Source organism: Phyllobates terribilis, unplaced genomic scaffold (assembly GCF_046119375.1).
Source record: "Phyllobates terribilis strain yellow unplaced genomic scaffold, ASM4611937v1 Scaffold_8__6_contigs__length_399053987, whole genome shotgun sequence".
Taxonomy (NCBI): Eukaryota; Metazoa; Chordata; class Amphibia; order Anura; family Dendrobatidae; genus Phyllobates; species Phyllobates terribilis.
In genome coordinates, this window is record NW_027362768.1 from 360,394,670 (window position 1) to 360,412,402 (window position 17,733).

The following is a 17,733-nucleotide window of genomic DNA, read 5'->3' on the forward strand; positions in this document are numbered from 1 at the left end:
CTGCTAATCAGTGCTGGGGGCGAGGTTTGACTAGGAGGCATGAGGCTAGTTGTCCTACAGTGATAATCTCCTGCTGATAAAACACTTTATTGAAACAGCAACACACAGTCCTGTAAGTGATACATTGCTGGAATCAGGGTCTCTCCTCCAACATCATGGTACTCTCAGATAACATAGCAAAAACCTGATGACAGATTCACTTTAAGATAACCTTGTGCAAAAAGAAAATATATACATATGTATATGAATGTGTGTGTGTGTATACACACACACACATGTATATATTTTTAATGTATATTTTTATATATATTTTATAATAAATATTATATATATATTTTAGTGTGTGTGTGTGTATATGGTAGTATTTTTTAATGGATACCCCAACTATAATTTCAACCACAAAACAAGGACAAAATGACAACAGTCACAGCACATTTTTTTTGTTCTGAAAAGTAAAAAAAAAAAAAAAAGATTCTGTAAATTTTAAAGGGTTGTCTAGGAATCTAACGTTGCCTATTTTTAGGTTGGGTCATCAATGTCTAATTGGAGGGGCTGTCGAGTGTCGCACCTCCACTAATCAGCTGTTCCCGGTGTTGGCCAGAATTTCTCAGTTACGGAGCTGCACAGCATCGTCCACTGTATAGTGGCTGCGGCCGGGTACTGCACATCCAACACCTATTCAAATCAATAGGGGGTAGATGTGCAGTACTCAGCCACAGCCACCGGCGTGTCGACAGAGCAGCCACCGGCGTGTCGACAGAGCAGCCACCGGCGTGTCGACAGTTGCCGCTGATACTGGAAAGAGTTGATCGGCGGGGGTTCCGGATGTTGCACCCCTACCGATCAGACATCCTAAGGATAGGTCATCAAAGTTAAAGTCCCGGACAACCTCTTTAACAGACCTAATTAATATGAATGTAATTTTTTAAAAAGAAAAAAGACAAAAGTTTTAACTTCTTGTTCATGTTATATTTTATTTAGTGGATTCTTCATCTCAGAGGTGTTTTCGGACTACAAGGATATTCAAGAGAAGAAAAGCTCCATTTCAAGGGAACTGTTGAGATCACTGAGGTATCACATAATATTTGTGTTTTCTCAATTAAACGACCGCTTCCTTTATAGATAACCAATCCACGACGTGAATGTCTCAGTCCAGTGGTCTATCAATTGATGGACATGAAAAGACAGGACGACTCAAAACTACCAGTGTGAACAACCAGCATTTTATTGCATTTGAGAATGCTATACTGTCAGTTATCAGTACTGACTACACAACATTTTTTATTGTCTGTGTCAACAGACATGGAATGATGAAATTACAGTTGATGTGAGGAATGAGTTTTCTTTAATGCCTTTTCAAAACAAAAAAAAAAATTACTGGCAGCAAATACACATGAAGCACCATGCTAACAGTCCAGACTGTACCATTGTCATCGAGGCTTATTGGTTGTCAGAAGAATGTGGACCAAGTTTGAAAAAAAGTTTGAAAAAAAGTTTGAAAAAATCCAAATAGCTTTATAATAAAAAAAAATAATTGAGCTAGGCTTTTTTTAAAAAAAAAAAATGTATTTGGCAGTTTTTGTTGTTTATTTAAACTTTTGAGAACAAAAGAGAATTTGATTACCAAAATAATTGTACAACCCAAAAAAAAGCAAACCGCAAAAAACAAAGCATAAAAAAAAAAGTAAAAAAAAAAAAAAAATTCCAAATCAACCCAAGCCCCGATTCTAGTTTTTCTCTCAATCCAAATCTGACGATATTAACAACGCATGGAAACTAAAGTAAAAAAAAAAAAAAAAAAAAAAGAGAAGGCTTTGTTCAACTCATTCCTGACAGCAGTTTACCTGATACATGGTACTATTTTGCTAATGTACGCTTTTCTTTGAGAAAAAAAAAAAAAAAACATGTAACAAATTGTCTTTACATCTTGGCACCTTTTAGCAAAGTTTTTTTTTTTTTAATACAAAAAGTTTAATAGTTTGACACTCCCCGTTTAATTATTCAAGACTTCACTGATAAACCTTTTTTGAAAGTGTGAGCCCCCAGGATTCGTCATGCAAAATATTTACTGCAGGAGGAGAAAACACTTTTAAAACAACTTTTTTTTTTTTTTCATATAGATATATATATATATATATGTTTCTTTAAAACGTATGAACCTTTTTTTTATTCTTTTTTTTTTTTTTTTTTTTTTTTTAAGACGGCCAAAAAAAAGGCAGTGGTAGATTAAAACGTAGGAGAATGTTTGAAAATAAAATAAAAAAATTGGGAAAAAAATAAAGTCAAAAAACACAAACTGTACAAATTTCATTGATCCAGGATAGAAAAAAAAAATGTCAACTATGTTACAGTTTGAAAAGCAAAATTAGTCAGGGAATTTCTCCCACCGTGTCAGCAAACTTCATCCATTATTTTTATTTTAAGCCGGGATAACTAAATATTATACATATGCAGCGAGTTATCTGCAATAGTTACATACAGTAGTTTTTTTTTTGTTTTTTTTTCAAAGCTATTTTTTTTTTTTTAGTATAGTTATAAAGCAGTTGCACAACAAAGCAATGGTGCTTGACAAACAAATATGCATTTATTCCTTGCAAGGAATTTATTCTTTAATGGAAATAAAAGGAAATTAAAAAAATAAAAAAAATGTCGATAACCAACCTGATCGCTCCCCTCTTCCCACCACTAAATGGTTATGTAGACAATATATGTACATTATGGGGATCTGAAATTTAAACAAAAAAATTTTTTTTTTTTTTTCCAAAAAATGAAATAAAAATATATATATAGTGGCGTTTGCTGCATGATAAAAGCCTGAGTTTTCAGTTGGTCGTTAAACAAGTTCAACACTTGCATGATATGTAAATGCTTATTTTTTTTTTATTATTTTTTTATTTTTTTTTTATTTTATTTTTTTTTAGTTCAATTTTGCTGTAAACCGAGCATGCAAGACATACAGTTAAGTGCAACTTAGTGAAATGTATTTTGTGTTTTTATTCATTCCAGAAAGGGCTGGGTTGAGGTATGCTTACTAACTTTTATACATGCTAATGAGTTGTTTTTTTTTGCTTACGCCCCAACTATTCTTGCCAGAAAAGAACAACTTAACCCCCCTTGTTCTACAATATATCACTTTAGGCATTTAATTGTGTATTTTTTTTTAGCTTGTCTCTTCAAAATCAAGCTGCCAAAATAACAAAAAAAAAAAAAACACAAAACTGAAAAAAAAAAGCCAGTGATCAGTGCTTTTAATACACAGATTAAGTACAACGACAAAAAAAAATAATAATTGTGTAAGGGTTAGAAATTAGCTGAAATCGACTATTTGTTTTGCCATATTGTGTCATATCAAATTTTGGAGCGACAAAGAAAAAAAAAAAATAATAAATTCTAGAATTTTTTTTGTGCCGTAAGATTTCGAATCGACAGAAGCTACTTAAGAGATCACATTTTGGTACCACTAAAAAAAGTGCTTTTTTTTTTTTGTTAGTTTTACTTTAAATAAGTTTATATATACATTAATAAGAGAAGGAACTGATGCTTTGAGCATTTGATGGTTATTTTAATAGGATGACGATACAGACCTCAAAATGTGCCAAAAAAAGTACTAGTAACCAAATCAGTTCAAATTTTGAAACAACGAAAACAATTAAGTAATTGTTACAGAACATGTGCAACGTAAATTGTGAGTTATTTAATAACTATAAATTAAAAAAAAGTCAGTTGTTATGTGAAGCAGTTTGGGAGGCCTGCTAAGAACTTACATTGGCTAGCAACATTGGAGAAGAAATAATACTCTTCCTGATGTATATATCAGGCTTATGTGGTTTGGTCACCTAGGGTTAACAAAAAAAAACAAACAAAAAAAACTTTGGCTTGAAAACGTTGGTCCAAAAATTATACATATGGAAACTAGCAGATTCCTAATAAACTATCTCCATTAACAATATATCCCTTGCCAGATACTTTTCTTTCTTTTTTTGATCATCAGCAAGAGGATATTTGGCTTTAAGAAACAGGTAAAGCATATAACAAACAACGTCATTTACCATCGTGTAAAATCTTTGGTAATTTTTGGGCTGACGAAAAAAAAGTGAAATCATAACTGGATTCTGTTCTTGTAGGCGATGGAACCCACAACAACCAATTTGTCAAAAGTTGACCCAATTGGATGGCATCGGTTTATAGGGTGGGGTTTTTTTGTTTTTTTTTGCCACATCAGTATGAAAGTAAAAGGACAAGAAGGCCAAGAACAAAAAAATACTACACTAATAAAGTGGTTTAAGGTGAAAAGAAAAATTATACAACTGCGCTTTATGAAACTGGGGAAGATAAACGGAGCATATCCGAATCGTTAAAAAGTGCAGACTCCCGAGAAAACCTATTTGACGTCACGTCCCTTCATCCTTCTTTTTCAAAGTCAATGGTTTTGGATAAAAGAAAAATAACTTTATAAAGGTCTAAATGTTTAAAAATTAAAGTCACAAAACCTTCAGGCATGGATTGTACATAATATTATATATTGTAGAGAGTTACGCTGAAACTAAACCCTCAAAAGTTTAATTTTTTTTCGAAATTTTCAAAATTTACCTCCAATTTCCCTGGCCAATATGTTTTACAATTTAATTGTATGGTATTATTTGGGGTTATTTACAACATGCCTACACAGTGCAAAAAAAATAATAAATTCTTAAATTATTGTGCCTACATTATGCCCATTGGTATGGACAGGCAACAACCCAAGTATTCTCGCTAGCAAGGACACTCTATAAATACTGTATTATTATCAATCTTCACATTTTTTCCCACCATTATTGGCAAGACTTTCCAAGTTTCAACTGCAAACTTTTCTAATTTTTTTTCAATTGATCACCTAAATTGTACATGTAACGACTCCAATGTCTTAATGCACATGTGAGCATAGACATGCCCCAACAACGCTAATTTATATCTCTTGTCATTTCTTTAACAGATGGAAACCTTTTTATTTTATGGTGGGCACAATTATATTTGTTTATTCCCTTTGGAAATGGCCAACAATGCAAGTATTTACCATGCAATTTTTTCCCCGTTTAAAGCAGATTGATAATCACCTGGACTTACAGACTCTTTCAAGTTCGCCCCCTGCGATCGGGGCACAGATGCTCCTTAGTTTGCAATGGCTCACCCATTACCAATTTTTTTTTAGTCTTCCACCAAAAATCCAGATGATGGCAATGTATTTTTGCACTGTATATAATGAATGACTCTCTTCAATAATTTGGTATAAAAAAAAAATAAAATGTAATATACCCAAAACTGAGAAAACAATGGTCCCTCTTGGAGCAAGCTACATCAAGTTGAAACCTTACTTCCTATTTACTGTTTATATATATTTTATACATATGTTGATTGAAAACCATTTATACGTATATAAAGACAATGCTCTTCACCCATTGGTGGCTTTCCAGTGACTCAAAAAAAATTTTTTTGCTGCAGATCCTATTTTTCAAAAATTCCTACATCTTGTTTTTTTTCAAACACTTTTTTTTTATGAGCGAAGACTTTGCCAAAAAAAACAAACACCTGGTTTTGTAAAGCCTATAGCGTCTTCTATGACTTTAGTACATATCGATGGCAAAAAGTAGGGGTCAATGAGGACAAGTTGGTATGTAATGGCTCCGTCTGATTCAAAAATGAAACGCTGCTACACGGGGAAGGAAGTTTTGAGGCGCCATGCCTTTCTCGATCACCATTCTTCATCCTTGCTCTTTCAGTTGACGTTCAAGGGCAACTTTTTGTTAAAAAAAATATTGTTTTTTTTATGTCTGGTTATTTTGAGTGTCTAAAAGAAGAAATGTGATTTTCCAACTTAAAATAACTACAATGCAATGACAGAAAAAAAAAAAAACATTGAACAATTGAAAGACATTCGGCATCATATAATAAAAACACCTATTAACATTCATCACAAAGTACAGAAAAAAAACATTACGCCTCCGAGAGGTCTTGGGCCTTGAAATTGAGGCCTGAGGTCAGAACTTAAATTGGTGTAGTACAATAAAAATAAAAGCAATACATTAAGAAGTTTGGGATAATTACTATGCCTCTCCCTCTGTCCCATACATACATATATATATATATAAAAAAAAAGGTCACCCTCAATCCCATATGGAAGCAAAAGAATCGATTTTTAAAGGCAGTGATAATCAGAATTACATGCAGTACTGTGCAAATAAGTTGTCCATTGGAATCCATTTTTTTTTCTAAAATCTGGGGTAATAGGGATGACCTGCAGTTTAGACGCACATGCTTATATCGATGCCCTCCGTGTCCTTTTACGGCTGAACCTCAGTCCTTAAAAGTCTGCCGTGTGTGACGAAGTGAAGTTGGGTCTTGTTTTTTTAGCAAATTTACAACACTGATGCGCTGACCGTGAGAGAGGAAGTCGCAAGTACCAAACAAGTCGATCCAATGCACAAAGTACAAATTCCTTTTTTTTTTTTTTTTCTTTTTTTGTTTTTTTCTTATCTTCAACAAAAAAAAAAAAAAAGTAGAAAAATCAAAAATACTCCCAAATGGGAAACTTGATGGCACTAAAGAGTTAACACATGTCAAAAAGTTGTCAGAATAGTAGGGCCAGGAACTCTCCAGACTGTACAATAATAGAGAGATAGCCAAGGCCTTGAACTGTCTTCATTCTCAGGATTGTGAAATGACACATGATTTTACTCCATGTCCTCATTTACAGGTTCGTCTTCGTAATCTCTGTCGGTGTCAAAGTCGGGACTGTGGTTAGCTGTGGTTACTAGCGAGAGAGGACCTTCATTCTCATCAGGATCCAGTGGTTCTTCTTTAACGTGTACGTGGTGCCTGCATAAAAAAAAAAACATAAAAAGTTATAAATTGAGGAACGGTAAGAATTTTTTCCTTAATTATTAATAATTTAGGTAAAAGTGGTCTTGATATGGATTCTTCAAGAGATTTTACTCAAGACTTGGCCATCAACAAGTCCGGTCGAGTCCTCTATGGCAGCCGGATCAGGGCAGGCTTCATCTCCACGACGTGCATCCTCAGCCCAGCATCATGGGTGCCTCTTGTGCTTACCAGGTGATGCCCATCATGATGTTGAATGATGCCTACTGTCATGACCTCATGGAGTCTAGAAAGCAGAAAAGGCGCCAAGAATGCCGGCCGCAGAAATAAAAACTCCTCTGGTCCAACTGCCATGGAGGACCGAACTAGACACCTGACTAGGGCAGCAGGATCCATTTGGCTCAACTTTAAGGAAGCCCTCCTCCCATCAAAGTTTTTATTCTCTTAATATATTGCAGTCATCATACTATATAACACTGTGTACTTACAATTCCTCATTTTGTCCTTCTACCCAGTTAATTCTTCTCTTTTCAGTTAGGTCTATGACCTCAAATGATTAACAATAGACTAGCTGAATTCTTCTAGGTTCTATATAGAAACAGGAAGTCTCTTTTCCCGGCATGAGTCATCATTAGAACTACAATTCTACATCACTGCAAAGTCCCTGGAAGCAGCTACACCTCCTCTCCTCTGGGAGAGACTATCCAGTGATGTAGCATTGTAGTTCCAATGATGACTCATGCATGGAAAAGAGACTTCCTGCTTCTACATAGAACTTAGTCTGTTTTTAATTAAGTGATGTCATAGACATAATGGAAAAGAGAAGAATGAACTGGGTTGAAGGAAACATTGAGCAATTGTAAGTACACAGTGTTATATAATATGATGACTGAAAAATATTAAGAAGATAGAAACTTTGATGGGAGGAGGAGTGCTGCTTTAAACTTTGCCAATTTTCCCCTTTATGTATCATTATCAAAAAAAAGTCTTATTTATTCAAATTTAAAAGGGTGACATAATTAAAAAAAGGAAAAAAAAGTTTTCAAGTAATCTAATGAGGAGCAGCATATTATTAGAGGGGGGTCAGGACCCTCATCAATTAGCTGGAGCATCTACAAAGAATGTCTCTCACTGTAGAACACCCGGCACATCAATGTGCATGCCTAGCCCATTGCTTTCAATAGTGCAATACTTCATTTTGCCTGTGGGAATGATGTAGGGAAATTGTACAGTTCCACTCAGGATTTCCTACAGATCACTCCTGATTGCAGAAGGACTGCCAATGGTTAGGTACCCTTCTAACACAAAATGATTGTGTAAAATATGCATAAGATTCAAGTAGGACTCAAGATAGAGAAATAAGATTGTGACTAGGTATGAGTGGACCCGTGGAAGTTCGAGTTCTGGTACCCGACCGAATATTGTCCAAAAGTTCGATTTGGGTACCAGAACTTTATCCGAACATGAACCAGAACCTCATTGAAACGTATGGGGACCCGAATATTAAAAATGGCCTTTCGGGAGAAGTCAGTGTTCAGAGTTCAGACCGGACACTAAGTGTCCGGTACGAACCCTGAGCTCTAAAGTTCAGGTTCGCTCATCTCTAATTGTGACATCCCATAAAACTTAAGAAAGATCCAATAATTTACAATTTGGTTATATTTCCAATATAAAAATAACAATCAAAAACCATACTAAAGTTGTCAATAATAAAAAAATAAAATAAAATTGGACCTCAAAAACTTTGCGTTTACTATGTTACACTCATTTACTACTTTGCTTGTAAATCACTTTATTATATTACCGTTGTACTATTGAGGTAGGAGAGCCAAAAGATAGTCAACGAAAAAAAGAAAAATTCTCTATCTTTTGGTCTATGCTCATATAAAAGGAAAAATAAAATAAAATACATATTAACATTACCTTGACACAAATAATGCAGATTAAACAAGACTTCATAAAAGTAAAAAAATGGGAATTCTCAGGCCACAAAGCCTCAAAGAAGCTGGGGGTAATCACTGCTTAATGTGTGTTCTGCTTTTCTAGTTAACATGCAGAACTTGCGAGCCAACTCTCTAGAGGACGACCCCAAGTGAGGTTCTATCATTAATCAACTTCAAGCAAAACACTGCAAGGAGACACCATGATACATGCTTTAAACTCCAAATTAATGCATTTTTTTTTTTTTTTTTTTACGAACTGTCAATAAGAGAAGAAAAGCTCTGCCAGCAAACACAAACGGAAAAAAAAGGGGGCTTCGCTCAACACAACAATGTGATAAGAGCGCCCGGTCCTAACGAGAATAATAACACTGTCAGCTGTAAACAAGAAAAAAACATGATCCTCAGCTCGTGGTGGGCAAAAAAAAAAAAAGGATGCTCTCCGGAGATGAGATCTGCCAAATTCCCCATTATGGAGGAGCATATGAATAACCCACAGGGGAATAGGGCTGATCGTACATAACAGCTATGATAACAAGAAAGAAATGTTGTGCGTAAATCATATTTACAGGACTGCCTTTACAAACAGCAATTACTTTTTCACCGCTGAGTGGCTTTTGTCATGCAAAATACTCAAATGCGTAAACACCGCCTGGCCTTTGAAACGGTGACGGGAAGTGTCATTTTATTGACATTATCTAATATTAGAGATGAGGAGCAGAAGGAAAAGCTCCTGCTCGCTCATGATACAATTGACTTTCGAATGCAAGGCCTAAAAATATGTTGCGTTAATGAATTAAACTCCTACTCTCTGCTCATTGGGTTGCACGCCGCCACCCACGCATGGGTACCTTTTTTTTTTTTTTAAACTTCTTTTCTTTGTAAAAAAAAAAAAAGACCTTTTATAATACAAAAGGATAAAAAAATAAGGGTCAGAAGTGGATTTTTTTAAAAAAAATATTATGAGTCCATTGTTTAATATTTTTCCAATATCTATTGTATTATTTTTAGTTTCTGCTACTAAATCCAAAAGCTTGAAGGACTTAATGTTTTTTTTCAGGACTTTGATATTGATGGCAAATCCATAGAATGAGTCATATATATCTGATAGGTGGAGATACAACATCCTGCACCCCAGATACAGTGTATGGACCGCACCGCTCTGTACACTGTGTAGTGGCTGTTCTTGAGTGAGACATCTCAGTTCCCATCCATGTCCATAGGACCTGAGCTGTAGTACCCGAAAATGGCCACTACAAAGTGTATGACACTGCGGTCTTCTGGCTCTGTATACAGTGTTTATTTGGCCACCATAGGACCTGCTGACAGATCATCATGGCGGTGCCATGTGTCAGTCCCCCACAATTAGCAGGTCCGCCAGATGCATCCAGACACAGTGTATGGAGCCAGGACCGCACCGCTCTGTACACTGTGTAGTGGCTGTTCTTGAGTGAGGCATCTCAGCTCCTATTCATATCCATAGGACCTGAGCTGCAGTACCTGAAAATGGCCACTACAAAGTGTATGGCACTGCGGTCTTCCGGCTCTGTATACAGTGTTTATCTGGCCACCATAGGACCTGCCTTGTGTCAGACCCCGACTTATCAATATCAATTCTAAAAAGGTACCTAAAATGACAGTCACACATTAAAGAAGTCTTTTTTTTTTTACCAGTTTTTTCACTCTCTATCTCTCACGGTCAGTTTACAGAGCCATAATGTCTCCCACACACTGCACCCAGAGAGAATAGGAGATTCTGCTCCCCTAACTCTCTATCACACCCTAAGAAGTGGCAGCAGTGTTGCTGTGCATCCAGATTTGGAAGCTGATACACAATGCTATAATTTTTAGTGTTTTATGGGCTTCCTCCCCTCTCTATACACTTCTATGGGCAGCATGGAACCTGATCCCTTAGTGAACTGAAAGTTTGTATTGTCTCTTCTTCCTTTTTGGAATGTAATGTAATCCTGTAAATAATAGGTAGTACATGCCCATTTAAGAAGAAGAAGGGAAAGCAAGATAGTACTACTCAACATACTCGTAATCCAAATTTTGGTTAATTTTTGTCTTTAAAGACTTCTATTCAATGTATTTGCTGCATACAAAGGCATCTGGGTCTTATTACAAAATTTGAAATCTTGCCCACGAGGACCTTTTAAGAGCTCTTTGGTCTGTGGCACATGTTGGGGTCTTATCACTGGGACCCTCATTGAGCATGGTAAATGGAGCCATGGTGCACGAGCTCGACCATCATTCCCTGGTGAGGTGGTCACACGTGCACTACCTCTCCATTCATACAGGGGACTTAGAAGGAAGGTCCTGTTCTGGGGATCCCAACGGTTCAGCAATCTTACATTTCTGTGGATAGGTGATAAATGTGCCAAGACTAAAACATGCAGTGACTTTAAGCACAACCTTCGATTTTATTTTATTTTTTTTCTACCCGAGCTTTAACTTTTTTTCTGAGACAGTTGAGCTGTAAATATCCTGACAAAGAAGAGAATTTTTATTTTATTTATCACATCTCAATAATCCTTTTATTTGTCCACTCTGGGAGCAGCGGAGTGTAGCTTGCGGCTGTTAAAAGGAATTGGGTTTCCGATGGCGCACACAGCATGAGGCACAACTGCTCCGCGGATACCATTGGAAGCTATGAGGATGAAAGTCCTACAAACTCCTATTAAGAAACACTCAGCAAGCCGAGTCCTGGGATGAAAAGAGCTGTGGCATTATAGCGTCGTAAAGAAAGAATAAAAAAAATAAAAAAAAATAGGATGCCGTATAATTTCCGCAGCTTCGCCACGGTTTCCATGCTAACAAGGTAATGCCGAGATAATGTTGGCGTTAAAAGCTTGATTGAGTCTAATTTATTGGGATGCTGAAAAATTAGACGCATCATAACTGTTTACGGCAGTTTTTAAAGAGGAGGCTGCGTGGCAGTTTAACGCCAAATGTATCTCGCTGGCATTAAGAGAAAAAACGCAAATTGCCGCCGCAATTAATCACGCGCCTTTCTCGGCAGAGCGCGCAGTAACTTTAAATATGTTTCTCAATGTTATTTTCATTTACGCAGAAGTAGTTTAGTAACACATAAAAAATTCTAAAATATTTTGTTAGGCTTTTAAAGCATTGTAAATATCTCTCCTGGGGCTCCGTAATCTGAAATCATCATAATCGTTTGTGCTACAGGTTCCTGTAGGATTCTGGATTTTCTGCGATTCCATTATAGACATTTAGAAAATAAGGGAAGTAGGATAAAAAAAAAAAGAGAATTTAGAAATAATTGTGGTGCTTAAGAGGGTTGCAGATTTCAGAAAAGTCTTTTTTTATTATTAAAAGGGTCATCTGTTAATCTGTGAGAGAACCGGACACAAGTGTTTCCATTTTCCTGCAGTGCCTCCACAGGAGACATGAAGTATTACACTGTGTGCACTGAAATCAATGGCTGTCTATGTAATGTATGAACATGCTGGCCGACTTCACAAGTCCAAGTTTCATGGTTCGTCTACACACCACGATTTCTGGACCAGCCGTGAGCTTTCTGACCTGAACTCTACAGTTGCACATATGCCAATGAGGTCGAGTTTGGATATGAAGACCCAAGGCCAGTCTGTACATGGAATGTGAAACTTGGATTTATGTCGCTGGCCTAAGAGAACCTTTTTATAGGTTCTTAAGTGAAGATTTCTCCTTTATTAGCTTGAAATTTCCTTTCTACTGTTCATGGGGGCACTGCTGAGCTAAAGAGGGCAGAATGTCTACAAGGGTAGAGAAGTCATCATGTCATCTCTCTAGGTTGACCTGTTTCCTTGCAATACTGAGCCTTTTGGCTCAAGCCAAGGATAACAACTCTATGTTCTCCCCAAGTTTGAGAGGGTTGCTTTTGGGTACTTTAGTTTCTTCCAACACTCCAAAACATACCTATAGGTTAATGGACATTCAATTCAATTTACTCCTGTGTGCGTACTCTTATGGAAACTTGTGAGCCCCATTAAGCACTGGGTCAGGATTATAATGGCGCAGAATAAGAAAGGTCTCCACACTCCTTGCCCTGTGAGATATAGCCTTTCTTTTAGAAGATCTCAATCTCGGTCCACTGAAAGGGTTGGGTCACCAGGACAATACATGTCAAAATGCAAGCGGCATTGCAATCCCTTGGTCACCATGGTTTGGTTTCTGAAACCCCTTGGCTATGAGAGGTTGAAGCGAATGACAAGAAATTTCAACTTTACTGCAGATGAAACGTGATATAGCATGGTGTGAAGTGACCATGAAGGGCTGTGCAGAGTTTGCCAATTTATATACCTCCATCATACATAGATTGAGTGCCCCTATGGGATGAGGGAGTGATATGACAATCTAAATTCCAGTGTTCCTAAATGGCTTTCAGTGTGCTTTTGGACTTTGTTTTTATGGGACTTTTCTATGTACTGTTGTTTCCACCAAAACATCATACAAATGTTGACCGTGATGAAATTCGAACCTAGGACTTCGATGCTGTGAGGCCACTGAGCGATAGTGAATGGGAAGCAGCTCTCGGTTTGGGCACATGGACAGAGGTTGACTTTGAGCTAAGCCCTTCAGTTGTATTGGGATGTGGGACCCTCTTCAGGAAGGTTGGTGAAGATTTATCAAAACCAGTGCACCCAAAACGTGAAGCAGTTTTGTACAGTTCTCAATACTCACATTGCTTGCATAGGGGAACGTCCCGGGCTACTGTCGCTACCATTACTGTTGCCATGTTCTATCACACCATTTAGTTCTTCTCTCATGGCACTGGCTAAGCTGGTCAGAGCTGGATTTCCCATGGAAGCCGTAGTGTATAGAGGTATACTGTTCTCGGCCATTGAAGCCTGTTGAAAAAGTCAAAAACATACTCTTCATACTAAGCCAAAAAGTTCCCCAAAGTTTTCCAAAAATGTTGGTATCTCAATTACTTGTACATCATACACATTTTGAATATATGTCAGAACCTATAATTAAATGGATTTTTGAGGCCGGTGCCATCCTACTGGGTCCTACTGTAAGACAAAAAATAATTATGCAGTATCTGTTTTTTACCGTTTTATAGAATACTGTGGTCTACAATTTTTTTCCATATCTTTTTTTGGTGGACAGACGTCAAAAGGACACTAGTTGGTCGGGGCCAAAAATACAACCCTGCGGGCAGGTTTAGCGCTTATGTCAGGAGCATTACCAGGATAAACGCCAAGAGAATGATGTGAACATGGGCTAACTGAGGTTTACTTACAGTATTTAAAGACATCTATATAGTAGAGTTGAAGTAATCTCCCGAAATTCAATTGGGGCAGATTCACTCAATTCAAGGGGAAAATTTAATGCCAATTGAATAGACAGGAAAGGGGTTAAAAAAATAAGTCCCACTACCTGTCCTGCTGCCGCCGATCAGTTCATCTATCCTTTATCTTATTTCTGGGTTGGGTCTTCCATTCACATGGCCCCAACGACGTCACTTAAGATGCAATGTATGACATTGACATGCACTGCGCCGAAGGCGGTTACATTGGGCTTTCAGCACACATCACTGCATCACATCATCTTTCTTTCTTCTTGCCGAGTCTGCCATTCACTAGACCCCACGCCATTCCATGGGGAATGGCGTGGGGTCTAGTGAATGGCAGACTCGGCAAGAAGAAAGAAAGATGATGTAAAAGCCCATCAGAACACCATTGGCAATGGAACAGGTACAAGAGACGAGGAGAGGTGAGTGTAAGATTTTTTTTTTGTAAAACCCCAAACCATTTTATTGGTGTCCGGCCGCCATTGTGCGGGATTCGTCAGTAGCAAATGGCTAAAAATTCAGACACTGGTGAATCCAATTTTTTTTTTTGTGTAAATTTCGATTTGCTCATCTCTACTGTATGATGACCTCAATGGTCAATCCAATGTATTTTTGTTCGAATTTTTGTTAATTTTATTATATTCTTTTATTTGCCGTGGAAGTATTTTTATCTTTTCCATTTTCTGCTTATTAAAATGTGTATTAATGTAATACAGTCTGAGTATTTTTTTTTGTAATATATTTTATAATGCAATCTTACATAAAAAAAAAAATTAGAAAAAAAAAGAGATAACAGCTTGTGTTACATTTCCAAAAACAAGCAGTGTAGAATCTGCTGAGCATTCTAATTGGAATTAGTCATCGTTAAGGAAGGAATCTGATAGAATATAGGATCATTTCATTTTGCCTTTCAGCCTCATGAATGTAAATTGTGCTTGTAATCTTAATAGTATTCTACAGACAGAACAGCCTTTAAAATCATATTTCACAAGACTCGGGGGACGGTAAGCAACTAATGAACAGTATTTACAATTCTTTCCTTTCGCTGTTGTCACTATATGACTTCTAATGATTGGAGGAAATGCCCTGGTATTCATATTTTTTTCTTTTCTGCTTTATCAAAATTCTGATTGCCAATAGAAATGAGAAAATATTAGGTATCGTATTTGCCTTCTTATCATGTGATGATCTTGTATAATTAAAGGAAAGCATTTATGAAAAGTCTACGAAGAGAGGTAGCTAATGTATAATAAACACCAAATGAGTATAAAAACAAATACATAATGCTTGACTAATACAAAAAATAAAAAAAAGGAAATAAGTATAAAAAAAGTAAACATGACCATAATCAGAAAATAATAAGAAAATATAAAAAAAAGTTAAGTAAATACATATAAGAAGTAAACCTGACCATAATCAGAAAATAAAAAATAAAATATAAAAAATATTTAATAAAAAAGTAAAATACATATGAAAAGTAAACCTGACCATAATCAGAAAATAAAAAATAAAATATATATAAAAGAAAAAAAGAAAAGTAAAGTATATAAATATAAAAAGTAAATATGACTAATCAGAAAAAAAAGAAAATATAAATATATCTAAAAAAAGATATAAAAAATAAAGTATATAAATATGACAAATATGACAGTAATCAGAAACTAAAAAATATAAAATGAAAAGGATATAAATAAAAAAAGAGTAAACATGGCAATAATCAGAAAATAAATCCAAGAAAATGTATAAAATACAAAAATGAAATTCTATAAATGTAAGAGTAAACAGGACAATGAGAAAATAAATAAAAAATATATAGAATAAAAAATAAAAGTATATCAATATAAAAATAAACATGACAATAAGAATAAAAAAATAAAATATAAAACATATGTAAAACAATGTAAAAAAAAAAGTAAACCTGAAAATAATCAGAAAATAATAACTAGAGAATATAAAAAATAAAAGCATATAAAAAAAGTAAACCTGACCATAATCAGAATATACATGAAAAAAAGAAAATGTATAAAATAAAAAAATTGAAGTATGTAAACCTAAAAAAAGTAAACTTGACAATAATCAGCAAATAATAATAAATAAAATAGAAAAATATAAAATAAAGTAAAGCACTTGACATAATAGAAAAATACAAATTAGATCAATAAGCAATCAGAATTTGAAGACAGAATTTTTGCTATTTTTTTGCAATCTTTTTTTTTTTTTGTTCTTCCCTAGACCCCCGGAACAATAGGAGGTCATGTGACACAGTATTCTTTCATTCCGCACATTAATAGCTCGGCTCGAGTAATTACACTTGTGGTATTTTTGCCTCAAGTGAAATTCTGAAATAAGAGGATGGAAATTATGATACTGCTGATAAATATTAATAAGTGAACTTTTAATTTTTTGCCACAATATTCAAAATGCTAAGCATCTAACTAATGCTGAAGCAGACTGATATGTGCCTGCCTCCAGGGACTGCGATGCTTTATGCACTTAAACTTTTTTTTTTTAACAGAATTAAAATTTAATATCTAATTAGAACCAGGATAATATATTTTGCAATAAGCAGAAAAGACGCCAAACGGTGACATGAAGGGAAGGCTGGTACTACTCACCTGCAAAGCAGCATTGAGAGGTGTACAGTAGGCGTGACTTGTATGAATGTTTTTAATAAGAGAAGGACTACTGCATGAATAAAAAAAAAAAAAGAAACCATTACTAAAAATATTTTGCTTATTTTTTCTTAAATTAAATAATAAATAAAAAAAAATAATAATAATAAAAAAAAAAAACCACTGTGAAACATACAAGCCTCAAACCTGCATTGAGGGGGCTAATTTAGATGCAGCGCAGGTTCATTTAGTTTCAACACAATAAAGAATTATACTGGATGTAATAGAAATTACAGCCTTGACAAGTATAATTATTGTGCAAATAATATAAAATAAAAAAAAACTAAGTAAAAAAGCATTTATGTTACCTACCAGTGTCTATCCTCTCTGTAGGCATAAAGCAGAATATTGCTTTCATTATTTAACAAGGCAACAAAAATTTAAATAAAAAATGAAAAAAACAAACAAAAACAAAACAAATAAAAACTTTTCTTTGTGAAAATATAGTAATATGATTCCATCTGGGCATTTATATTCTTAAATATTCAGACAATTAATATTACATGAGTACGGCTCTGTTCACACCATGTTAGGAATGTATGAAAATCTCTCAGCTTGTATTTTTTTAATTTGTGGAATGCTCTTGTTTTTTTTTATTTTGTATTTCAATGCAGTTGATAAAAATGCTATAATAAATCACAACTGGTCATAGGAATGTTTTAGGTTTTCCGCCATCCATAGACGTTCACGGATGCCGTCAGAATATATGTCAATAGCTTTGGTCAACATATAGACGTAGAAGCCACCAACATGAAAGCTGGCTCTCTACAGTAATGGTGGGGCCTGCCATGTAGAAGCCACCAAAATGAAAGCTGGCACTCTACAGTAATGGTGGGGCCCGCCATGGAGAAGCCACCAAAATGAAAGCTGGCACTCTACAGTAATGGTGGTGCCTGCCATGGAGAAGCCACCAAAATGAAAGCTGGCACTCTACAGTAATGGTGGGGCCCGCCATGGAGAAGCC

At 35.5% G+C, this 17,733-nt stretch overlaps 1 protein-coding gene across 16 annotated transcripts in view; it reads right to left on the minus strand.

Annotated features, from left to right (window-relative positions):
* Positions 1-1,201: 1,201 nt before the first annotated feature.
* Positions 1,202-17,733, minus strand: part of FOXP1 (forkhead box P1) — an 809,982-nt gene continuing 793,450 nt past the window's right edge. For all 16 annotated transcript variants that reach the window (XM_073644751.1, XM_073644747.1, XM_073644748.1 and 13 more), the window contains 3 exons: positions 16,713-16,782; positions 13,482-13,648; positions 1,202-6,852 (listed from right to left, as the gene is read on the minus strand). In XM_073644751.1, coding sequence (XP_073500852.1) covers positions 6,708-6,852; positions 13,482-13,648; positions 16,713-16,782 — 382 coding nt within the window. In that variant the 3' untranslated portion in view covers positions 1,202-6,707. The remainder of the gene's footprint in view (positions 6,853-13,481; positions 13,649-16,712; positions 16,783-17,733) is intronic.